This window comes from Aquarana catesbeiana, linkage group LG01 (genome assembly GCF_042186555.1).
Source record: "Aquarana catesbeiana isolate 2022-GZ linkage group LG01, ASM4218655v1, whole genome shotgun sequence".
In the NCBI taxonomy this organism is placed as follows: domain Eukaryota; kingdom Metazoa; phylum Chordata; class Amphibia; order Anura; family Ranidae; genus Aquarana; species Aquarana catesbeiana.
In genome coordinates this window covers 751,869,340-751,881,839 of record NC_133324.1, presented here as the reverse complement: position 1 = coordinate 751,881,839, position 12,500 = coordinate 751,869,340, and the positions used below count along the sequence as shown (strand labels likewise).

Here is a 12,500-nt window from a genome sequence, read left to right as displayed (position 1 = left end):
CATTTGGAGAGGATTCAACAAGGCCTATGATGAAAGGTACACCATTCTTACTGTGAAATGCAGAGTTGGATCGCTGATGTTTTAGGGATGTGTGAGCTACAAAGGCACACAAAATTTGGTCAAAATTGATGGCAATATGAATGCAGTGTGTTATCAAAAACTGGAGGAACATTTGCATTCATCAGCCAGGAAGCTGCACGTGGGACGTACTCGGAGATTCCAACATGACAATGATCCAAAACACAAGACCAAGTCGACCTGTCGTTGGCTACAGCAGAATAAAGTGTAGGTTCTGGAGTGGCCATCTCATTCTCCTGATCTCAATATCATTGAGCCACTCTGTGGAGCTCTCAAACGTGCAGTTCATGCAAGACAGCCCAATAATTTACAGGAACTGGAGGCTTTGCCAAGAGGAATGGGCAGCTTTACCATCTGAGAAAATAAAGAGCCTCATCCACAAATACCACAAAAGACTTCAAGCTGTCATTGATGTTAAAGGGGGCAATACACGGTATTAAGAACTGGGGTATGTAAACTTTTGATCAGGGTCATTTGGGTAGTTTCTGTTGTGATTTATGATTTTAAAGAGTAAACAGTTGTATGATAATGGCTTCAGCCAAACACTAACCATGAATGAAAGAAAAGTTTTTGTGTTTATTCATATTCTCTGAAAAATGGCCAAGAAAGCATAAATTCTGCCAGGGTATGGAAACTTATGAGCACAACTGTGTGTGTGTGTGTGTGTGTGTATACACACACACATACACATATATATATATATATATATATATATATATATATATATATATATATATATATATATATATATATATATATATATATATATATATATATAATTTTTTTTTTTTTTTTTATGCGTATAATCTATTAATTTCTTTTTCATATTTTACCCTTAGTGCGTGATGTATCTAGAAGACAAGTTACAAGAGCTGTATTTCAAGAGTAAAATGTTGTCAGAGTATTTAAGGGGCCACAAGAGAGTCCATGTAAAAGAACTTGGTTTGGTATTGGGGTGAGTAACTGATAAAATGTTGTAGATTGATTTTATTTCTCTTGTCAAATCTGATGTAATATAGTCTAATCTATTCTTTGGATTAAAAGAGACAAATTATGCTTTGGTATAGTTGGTGTTCTGATGAATGGGTTGTTTGAAGGGGTACACAAAAAAGACTGTAAGGAGATAAGAAAGCAGATTTTTAATTTTTTTTTTTTTTTTTGTTTTTTTTTGTTTTTTTTTTTGTTTTTTTTTAATTACTTTTTTTTTTAACATGCAGATTTCTGTTGCTTTTGTGAAGATATTCGGTATGTGATATGCTCCCCATATAGATTGATGAGGATAACTCTCAGAGCAGACTTTGTATTAGAATGCATGGCCCAGTTATAGTATCTGAGCCCCTAACCTCTGTAAATATCAGCTCTTGAATAAAATGTATCTGTAAAGAAAAATGGTAGATTTTCTGCTTGCCCTATTCCATTGGTGAGAATGGCAAGTCTAGAAAAATCCTGGGGAATATGGAGCAACCAAGATCTCGCAAGATGGGAAATGGACTTGAGTGTCTTCTTGCAAAACTTTGCCTGTGCTGCATTTCCCAGGAATTTTACTAGAAGAATGTTGAAGCTACACCTGTGATCCAGCTATGTGAAGACTGGTGGTAACAAAAGTATAACCTTTTTGGTTTTGTTTTTTTTCACATCCTGCAATGCAGGTAATTTTTACAGGGCAAGAGGAAATGGACATTATACGTCAACCTTGGATTGTCTAATATATATACTAGGATATTTCAAAATCTGTAAAAGCTGAAACTCAAAAAGTGGATGTCACTGATGTGGCTGAAGCACATCGTTCCACAGTAATAGTAGGGTACCCCTGTATATAGACTGCTCCAATGTGTATAGGACTCAGTTGGCATAATGGCTCCTTTTCTGCCTAGGAGCAATTACTGTTTGAGGAAGAGATGGGTAGCTGACACAACTTCACCAACTCCAATGTAATTGGCATTGTGACAATTTACTAAGAGCTCCTCATTCATACATGACAATGTACTACCATTTGTCAATCTATAAAAGTGATGTTCTTAACCTACTTTGTGTCCTAAAGTAAAGACCAGTTCTATGAATTATCATTTAACTATAGTACTTGTATTTATAATCTTGTGTGGGGTAACCCAAGTGAAGCAATATATTACTTTTTGTGCTGTCTGTCAGTTTATTTTTCTAACTACTTCTTCTTTTTTTTTTTTTTTTTTTCTGTATAAATTTAGGATTGAATCCAGTGACTTACCTCTGCTGGCAGCTGTGGCGAGTACTCATTCACCCCATGTTGCACAAATCCTTTTATAAGCTGCATTCTACAAATGGTCATTCCTTTAGCTGCAAAGCAGCAACCAATCAGAAGAAGGGCCAGTGAATTGCGCTGCCATTTCTTCCTACTATAAACTCCTTTGCCCCTCTAACCTCTAGGGGACACCTTTTTTAAAGTTTACATGAAGTACAAGGCATTATGGTGTTTCCCCCGTGGCCTTCTGTCGTTTCACAGGGAAGAATTAAGGAGAAGTCCGAAATTCTCAAACACTACAGAAACTTTTTTTGACTCTGCATGCTTGTTAGTATTTTTTCTTCTATGGATGATGTATATATCTTTCTGTTTTCTACTTTTTTTTTTTTTTTGCTCTAACTTGGAGCATTATCAATTGTACTTTTACGGCAATGTGTTTTTAATAGAAAATGTATGGATTATAGCATGTTAGGATTGTGCTTAGATGCTTTGCAACACAGACATGGGAACCTATTGTATTCTCATTCACCATCAATTTCTCTTAATTCAGGGCCATATATTTATCAGTTGACAACTCTTGTAATCCTTTTGGCTGACACAAGTGGAATAATCTTGCATACATACAGTATAGAAATTGCTATTTTCCTGGTTGGATGGTCATTGTTCAACTTTACTATTTAATGAATTATTCGTCTTCAGCAAGCATGCAGACAGGCAGTTCTGACTTCAGCGGCTTCCTAGTAAGTATTCAAGTAGTGAAGCTGTAAGAGGAACATGATGAAATCCAGGGAACTCGGGGCAGTTAAGTATTCTAAAACAGTCCAGGCTCACAGTGCCTGATTGCAAGCTGCACAACGCCAATAGTATGCTTTCCTATGGCTGTGTAGGATATTGGCTATTTTTGACAGTTCATTTTCAGCCTACAGTGTCAGCATCAGCAGTTCTGTTGCGATAAGTTTACTTTGCAGAGATGGTGACTTACCTGGATCCTTAACTTTGACTGGTGCATCAGAGATTCTGTATTGTGCATTCCCCAAATATCGTTCTGTGATTCACAGATCCCAGAAGGGAAAAGCACAATGGGGCACCACCACTAGTGACAGCCAAATGTTTAGAAGCAGTCTGACTGCCAAAATATGTTTCCCCTTACTGCTATACGCAAGCAAGTTTAAATTCCATGAATAATAATGCTGAGCTGAAAGTCTGTGCAGCAGGGTCCTAGTCCTCCTATGAAAAGGAGTGAGCTGTGGTCAGTTTGATGAAAATTTAAACCGCGGCCTGAAGGCAATATTTGATATCCATTAAATGCCTGACATCGTCATTTTACATGTAGGAGGCATGATGCTTCGGGTATTGATGCAATATTACAGTTTCATATATTCCAAAATCTGAATATTTGTGCCTGTTTTCTCAAAACCATCCCTTCCGGTCCTACCAAAATTGGGTCTGTGCTGCAAAACAAGGGACCGCTGATACTTGCACACATGGACTTAGGGCCAGTTCCCACCACATGCAGTCCATGCAGGTTTTTTTTTTTTTTCTTTTTCTGCATCAAAAACACTTGAAAAGTAGGCTATATATTGTTTTCAATGGCATAGCTTTACACCAGCGCTTGCAATTCCAGTGTGTTCCAGTTCCAGGAAAAAAAGTAGAACATTCTGCATTTTTCCTGCACTGGACTGTACTGGAACACTGTAAAATGCATAAAAAAATGCACCAGACCGCACATGTCCTTAACCACTTAAGGACCAAGCCTCTTTTTGAGATTTGTTTACAAGTTAAAGATGTGTTTTTTTGCTAGAAACTTACTTAGAACCCCTAAACATTATACATTTTTTTTTTTCTAACACCCTAGAGAATAAAATGGCGGTCGTTGCAATACTTTGCCACACCATATTTGCGCAGCGGTCTTACAAGCGCACTTTTTTTTTTTTTAAAAATACACTTTTTTTTAATTTAAAAATAAGACAACCGTAAAGTTAGGCCAATTTTTTTTATACTGTGAAAGATGTTACGCCGAGTAAATTGATACCCAACATGTCACGCTTCAAAATTGTGCCCACTCGTGGAAAATCTCCATAGGCAACGTTTAAAAAATTGTAAAGGTTGCATGTTTTGAGTTACAGAGGAGGTCTAGAGCTATAATTATTGCTCTCGTTCTACCAATCATGACGATACCTCACGTGTGGTTTGAACACCGTTTTTATATGCAGGCGCTACTCATGTATGCGTTCGCTTCTGCATGCGAGCACGGCGGGACGGGGTGCGTTTAAAAACACTTTTTTTTTTCCTTATTTTAGCTTTTATTTTATTTTTATTTTTTTTTACACTGTTCTTTAAAAAAAAAAATTGTGTCACTTTTATTCCTATTACAAGGAGTGTAAACATCCCTTATAATTTCCTAATAGAAAAAAAGCATGACAGGACCTCTTAAATATGAGATCAGGTGTCAAAAAGACCTCAGATCTCCTGTTTACACAAAAATGCAATTAAAAAAAAAAAAAAATTGTCAATTAAAAATATAAAAAATGGCCCTTTTGATAGCTATGGGCAGAAGTGACGTTTTGACGTTGCTTCCACTCTGCAATGGTATGGAGACGGGTGGGGGCCATCTTCCCCTCACTCATCTCCATACCCAGCAAGGCAGAGGCTCCGGTATGCGGCGGAGGGCACCGGAGCGAGAGAGGGCCCCCCCCCGCCGCTGATAAAAGTGATCTTGCGGCGAGTCTGCTGTAGAGACCACCATTATCGGAAACCAGACCGCCGGGGTAGCCGACGTATATCGGCGTGCGGCGGTCTGGAAGTGGTTAAAATTAAGAAAAAAGAGGGAAAAAATGCACTGGACTGCACCAAAAAACGCACTGGAACACATCAAAAAATGCACATGCAGAAAAGCATCTGGAACGCATCCGGACTGCATTTCTATGGTGTGAACTGGCCCTGAAGCTAGTTCTTCTTCTGTTTTTTCAGTAAGCACATGAAAGGGCAGTAAACGAAGGCACCTATATGAAATATGGTACAAATAAAATGAGGTACAGTTCAGTAAAAAAAAAAAAAATCAGTATATTGGTGGAAATCATAATATTATTTATCAAACCTGTATCGTGCTGTTCCTTTCAAGTGCAATAAAACCAATATGCAAGTTCAATTACCATCACCTTAAAACAGAAACAAATCGATAGCTAAAGTGTTACCACTTTAAATAATTTATCCATCATTCAATGTGAGAAAAAATCACATTAACTGATGATCAAGTCACATTCACTACGTGGAAAGGTTCTTCACTGCCACCAACAGCTTACCATATGGTTTGACCCCTTATCAATGGAGGTCTCTTGGCACTTAAACTCACTCAAATGGCTCTCAGGGCACTTGTTTCAGAATGCTCTCACTAGCATCAATCTCTACATCTTCCAATAAGCAACTTCTCACATGCAGACAGTGTCTGGACGCTGGTGGAGCTCATAATCTCTCTCTGCCTGATTTTGAATGTGATGCACAAAATATTGCTGTCCAGGTGCTCAGTCTCAATCGCATCTTCCTGGGGTGACTCCTCCCTTGGATCTACGGTTGTGACAGAGTTGCTTATTGGAAAACGTGGAGATTGATAGTAGCGACCATTCTCAGGCAAGTGCCCTGTGAGCCATTTGAGCGGGTTTAAACGTTAAGAGACCTCCAATGACAAAGGTGTCAAACCACATAGTAAGGAGTACGGCTATGTGTTGGTGGCAGTGAAGGACCTTTCCACGTGATGTACTGACGCTTTCCTTAAAACTTTTTTGCACAGTGAACTTGGAAAGGGACATGACTTAATCTTTAAGATTTTTTTTTTTTTACATTAAATGATGGTTAGCACTTTAGATATCAAATTGTCTACATATTAAGAGAGTGGTAATTTGTTTTATATTGGTTTTATTGCACTTAAATGAACAGTACTATACATGTTTGATATATCATTTTTGCAACCATCTGTGGGTATTTTTAGTTGGCAGCTGTTTTTTTTTTTTTTTTTTTTTTTTATTTAAAGGAGATCTTTGGGTACACTTGGACACCAATTTTAAAGGGATTGCAATTGGCAAAACTGCTTATTTTTCATTACTCAAAGCAATAGCGCTACACATGTAAGGTGTTCTGGGTATTTTGTAGATCATAGTTCTACTTTACAGAACACTATCGCTCACATTAGGATATTTTGCATTAGTGCAGAATTTGGTTTTGCAGAAATCACAATATCCCTATTGGTCTTATCCATTTCTGATAAACCCAATAGACATCTACAGGTTGTGCCATGGTTATAGGCAAATGACCATTCTGAGCCCCAAGGTATCATGGTTGTTTCAGTACGGCAGTGAAAAAAGTGTAATGGTGTGCACAATGCTTTAATATTTAGCAACCAACCCTAAATCATTTCTTGTCTGATAGGATAATCTGAGATTTGATTGGTTGTTCTGGGCTGCTTCACTTTGTACCTCCATGGTTCTTCACCACCGGATTGTTGTGGTTTTTTTCATCATACTGTAATCTTGCATTAGCTGGGAGAGGTTTCTTGAAGATTCAGCCCCATCTTTCATGGGCAGATTTAGAACCACATTTTGATTGCTGTATTTCTTGCTTGGTTTTTCTTTTATGAACCCTTTCAGGTAAATGTATAATTATGAATCATTTTTAATCAGATGTGGAAGTTCTGGCATAGGTCTCAGTAGCTGTGGAAATTCCTAATGAGAGACTGTTCTTTATGTGCACCTATAGAGAGACCAGTGGAGGGTGCATGATGTAATTATATCAGTACTATGAATCCTCAGATGAGGTTTTCATAGGAATATCCTGAGAAGTTAAGGCCAGTAGCTCATTTGTAGACATGCAATTAGATCTCATCAGGATCCTTTATAAATACAGGTAAGGACACTGACTAGATTTTTAATCAGCTGTTATCATTGACTAGGTTTGTGATCAGTTGATATTAAATCTAGTTCTTTAGCATGACTACCGGTCCAATAAGCTCTCCAGGAGGTGGTCCGTCATGGGAACCCTCACAAATATATCTTAACCTTTTGGGACAGTAACATCCTGCTTAACCCAAACTCTAAATCTGTTAGGACTGGTCCTATAGCCTGTGCTGTCGCATTCCTTTTTTTGGATAAAGGGACTCTAATGCTAAAACCTTACCTAATATAAAAGCTACTGTCTGCCTATGCTCCTTTTGCAAAGGATTCTTCCAGAAATGGAAATGGCCCCATGCACATAGGGTGTTGGCTAACCTCTCCTAAATGTCTTTCCTCTTGACAGCTGCGTTATTGCAGAAAAAAAGCTTGATGCGTGTAAACGTGTTTGGACGTGTCAAAAGCCTGGGCGGTAACACACAATTGGACACATTTTACATGCGTCAAGCATTTTTTCTTTCTGCCAAAACATAGCTACTCCTGGATGTACTGGCAGTGGGGGGTGTTTGTTTTTTGTTTTTTCCTTCCTTCAAACCCGACTAACCTGGAGGGGCAATAGACATGAATGGATTCTGGACAGCCGCACTCAAAGAATAGCCTTGTTTATTGAAGAATACACATCAAAATTCAAAAAATCACAGCAGACAAAAACGAGCTGACGTTTCGCACTGGCGTCAGTGCTTACTCATAGTGCTTACTCTGACTCTAAATGCCCTGGAGGGGCATTTAGAGTCAGAAAGAAAATGCCAGACTCCCCTAAAAGCAGCATTTAAAAAACGTGTGCATGAACACTAAACAAACTGGGCCTGCATTGTTCATAGCAACCAGTCAGATTCTCCTTTCATTTTTCTGCCCAGCACTGGGAAACTGATGGCTGCCATCTGCTGGTTCAGTGGGCAATCCAACGGCTTGTAAAGTGTTAATCATGCATGCTATTTCAGACAGACTTTTGAAACTGAACTTCAGGCTCACATTAAAGCTTACAGTAAATTGCCTAAATGGTGTGAATTCTGAAAAGAATACTTGTATAAAATGTAATTCTAAATACCTTTTATACAACTGTTAAAGTTGGCTCCTAAAAAATTTTGTATGCAGCAAAGGAGAAATGACAAATGATGAAGTCCTTCAGAAGCTGAGAGCTGGAAGGGTTTCTGCAGAAAACCAGTCACCTAGCTGGAGCTTCTCACAGGAAAAGGATCGTTCTGTACAAAGGTACTATTCTTGCTCAGTACATAGGCTGCTTAAACAAATAACACTATCCATTACAATTATGCTGGGCAAGATCAATACAGGCAATGTGTTTTTGCTGGATTTCTGCTTTAAATTGAATAGCCATTTAATATTGATTTATGAAATATCCTATAACCAGCCCTTTTGAGGAATGAGATATTCAGCACTGGTAATTTTGTAGCAGAATATTTTATGGTACAGTATAACATTTTATATAAGCTTGCTCACCTTACACTATTGCAATAATTCAGCAAGGCCATGAAATGATGCTGTATGCTAGCTCAACGTAATCAGTCAGTAAAATATGGTAGCAAATAATTTCAGGTTATATCCTTAAGGGTGAATAAACTTGCTTAAGTCAATATTTAAATGTATTCATATAACACTAATTATCAGACCTTAGTCACTGTCTCTTCTTCACATTACTACCTCAATTGTTAGGACTGTGACTCTTCTTTTTTTTTTTTTTTTTTTTTAAAGTCTTAATTTTCATTAAAATGGGGAAAAAACACCTCAAAAATGCATTGTGTAATTATTAGTGGAGTAATAGACTAGACTGCGTTCAAATGTGTCACAATTCACTTTACTGTGTTGTGTAAGCTGGGTGGAAATGCACTACACAGGACATGGATGCTAGTTATTTTGTATGTATAAAAATAATCCAGTGATGAGTTTTGAGTTATACATTTTTTTTTTTTTGTATTTTTCCTCCTTGCTTTTTAGAATTTGTTTTTTTTTTTTTTCTTTTTAGCAGTATTCAAGTAAATTCTGCTTTAACAAGTTTGGATTTTAATCCATTTCGGTGTGTTTATGGAGAAAATGTACAGATATTAAGCTTATCGTATTTGCAAAGAGTCTAACATTACTAAATGTTAGCGTATTGTTAAAATGAGCTGCTGTCACCGTGTTGAGGCCAGATAACACTTAATTCTGGAACTTTTTGCTGCTTAATTTAGAAGTATATTTTTAGTACAGAATGAACCTAACCCCATCTGGTCAGCTTTTTTTTCTTAGTGACAAATTGGGTGTTGATGCAGACAGTCTTACTGTGTATGTATGAATATGCTGTCCACATAGCAGGAGACATTGTTAACGTGATTGTGTGCGTGGCACTGGCTCCTACGTAGATATTATTTGCACTGTATAGTATTCATTGAACAGTTGTCAGTTGAAATTTGGGATGGAGATATATATATCTCTCTCTCTATATATATATATATATATATATATATATATATATATATATATATATATATATATATATATATATATATATATATATTTCTCACTCATTACTGTTATATCATTTTAAATATATTTTATGTGGAATTTGGTGCAATAAACCTTTGAATACATGTTTTTATGTGTGTTTGTTTATTATCTTGTGTGTGTGTGTTCATTATGCAGTAAAGGAAAACTAATCTCATAACCCTGTGCTATGGTTATCTGCAATAGTAAACTTTTCAGCTCAGGCCTGGTAAGAGTGAGTGAAGGTTGCCCAGAATAATGGCAGTAAATGGAGCTGTGTTTTTACAGCAAGTAAATACTCTGGACTTTGTTGCTATAATGCCTTGTGAAGAACACTTTGACAAATGCTTATTGCAGATATTTGCCAGTGAGTGCAGTGGTGTGAGATTTGTACTAACGTTATTCCATTCCTGCTGCTTTCCCTACCTCAGTCTCTCTGTGTACCATATTAGATTTAAAAAGGAGAACGGACATTCCAAAACCATAGGGCTGCCATAGCTCATTTCTCCCTTTTTAAAAAAAAATATATTCTTGCCTGGCTATCCTGCTGCTCATTTTTTTTGCTTTCCATGCTTGTCTCAGGTTAGTAGCTACAGACCGCAAGACGAATAGTACTTTCCTAAAGGTGATAAGTAATGTTTGCTCCCATTCCTTTACACGTGTATCTCTAGTACTACCTGTTTTAAGAAGTTTATAAGATGCACAATATGTGGGGGAAGGGGGGTAAAGATTTGCACTAGCTGGCCAGTAGTTAAAGCTTGTTGCCAGTATGGCAATTTTTCTATTAGCTCGGACCATTGTAGGTATGTGTATGTCATGCCTGTGGGATCCCCATGGAACCTGGAAATTGCTGTAGTAGGCACCACTACCACAGTGATCTGCATTGGTGATTTCCAGCTTCCACAGAGATCCCAAAGGCATGGCACACACATAATTACACTGGTGCAAACTGTAACCATGTAAAAATTTCCATATATGGAATTCAGGTTTACTAACCTAGTTAGAACCCCCACAAAGACTGTTGCAAAATATGAGATTTGGAAATAACACATTTACAAGAAGTAAGAAGATAGTTTAATACCACTCATCTCCAGCCACAAAACCTTGGTCTTCATTCACTATTTTCTGGTTTTACTTCTGTAAGCAGTAGCATGTGAATACACACAGAGGTGTCCAAGTTGGCTCCATGAGGAGTTTGCTTACAAACCATTACTCTGTTCGTCATTTCCTGTGCTGTCATCAAAACTTATCCTACAGAAGAAAGTATCACATTATCAAACAGAACTGTCAAAGCACAATCCATCTATAAACATGAAAAATAAGGCAGCTATTTAGTAAGCTATTGCGCTACAGAAGCCAGTCACTTGGCTGAAAAATGATCCCAGTTGTAATAGAATCCCACATCATACTGTACTTTAATATATTGGTGTGACTGCGCAAGAGTTTTCTAACCTACATAATCACATATTTAGCTATTTAAATTTTTTTTCTAATTATGCATGGGATTAGATGCACAATCTAATGTAGGTGGTATTTTACAGTGTTCTTACCAAAAGGGCAGTCCGCACACTTAAAGTGGATGTAAACCTATACATATACCCAGCGAAGTGAACCACCTCAGATATACAGAGATGAAACTAATCTCCCTACATACTTTTTTTTTACATGTATATCTGCTGTCTTCATCTGTATATACTGTTTAGAACGTGCACATTGTGTAAGGAGATTCTCTCTTCCTAGTTAGCACTGCAGTGAAGCCTGGGCATACAGCCAAGACAGCTGATTGGAGGAAAGGCACATGCCCCCCCCTCCTCATAGGTAGAGACTTTCAGCGCTGTGCCTTGAATCATTCAGGGCTCTGCTAATCTATTTATAGCATCCTCCCCAACACAACTTAGGCTGCTTTTATCATGTGTAACAGAGAACCTGTCAGGAGTTATCAGGCTGATAACAGAAGAACAGAGCAGGAGACAGCTATGGGACATGGTGCTTTGGAGAGAGATCAAATAACACTGCAGCTATATGTGCCCCGTGTGTCAAATTTCATGAATTGGGTTTACATCCACTTTAAGATTATCTCGATTGTACAGGACACAGGCTGAGTAATCGTGGACCCTGGCTTTATAGGCTGGTAATTTCTGCTTATTGGACAGTGGTAAGCTTGAGGACACAACCACAACTCTGAGTCTTCCAAGTGTTCTAAGGTGAGGGAATGCTTCCCCCTTACAGATAAATCAGTCTTAGCTTAACTACCTGATTTTATCTTTGGAATCTTCAATCAACTTAATAAAACACTCACCTTGTGCAATACATGCACAGTCGACAGCCGCAGGTAGCTATCCAGAGCCATGGGCCATCCCTGTGGAGCCCTAATCTTGAACCCCAACCCCCCAGGGGCATGCCCACCATTACTAGTAAAGCCTACACCCTATATAAAGATCAGTGAGCTAGACAGGTAAGTGGGTAACCCTGGATCACTAAATATTACTGTACACACTTGGGACTGTTGAATGTATTCACTTTACAGAGTAACCTTTTTAAACTTGGTGTTAAAACGCAACCACTCAAAGCTTTGTTTTAAGTGGATGATCCGGTGGTAAATCATACCATATGTCCCTCACCTTACTGCCACTTCTCTCTAGAGCCTTTATAAAGGTACTCAGGTGCTTCCTTTTTGTTTAAAGTCACAAGGACTTTACAATGGTCTACTCCCAGGTTGTGGAGTACGCTTTTTTTTTTTTTTTTTTTTTTTTTTTTTTTTTTTGACACACCACATATGCCGCATC

At 37.9% G+C, this 12,500-nt stretch overlaps 1 protein-coding gene across 1 annotated transcript in view; it reads left to right on the top strand.

Annotated features, from left to right (window-relative positions):
- Nucleotides 1–4,236, top strand: part of LOC141127683 (folliculin-interacting protein 2-like) — a 19,029-nt gene extending 14,793 nt beyond the window's left edge. The window contains exons 3-4 of the mRNA XM_073614399.1: nucleotides 918–1,033; nucleotides 2,283–4,236. Of these exons, the coding sequence (XP_073470500.1) occupies nucleotides 918–1,033; nucleotides 2,283–2,361 (195 nt within the window). The 3' untranslated portion in view covers nucleotides 2,362–4,236. The remainder of the gene's footprint in view (nucleotides 1–917; nucleotides 1,034–2,282) is intronic.
- The last annotated feature ends 8,264 nt before the right edge of the window (nucleotides 4,237–12,500 follow it).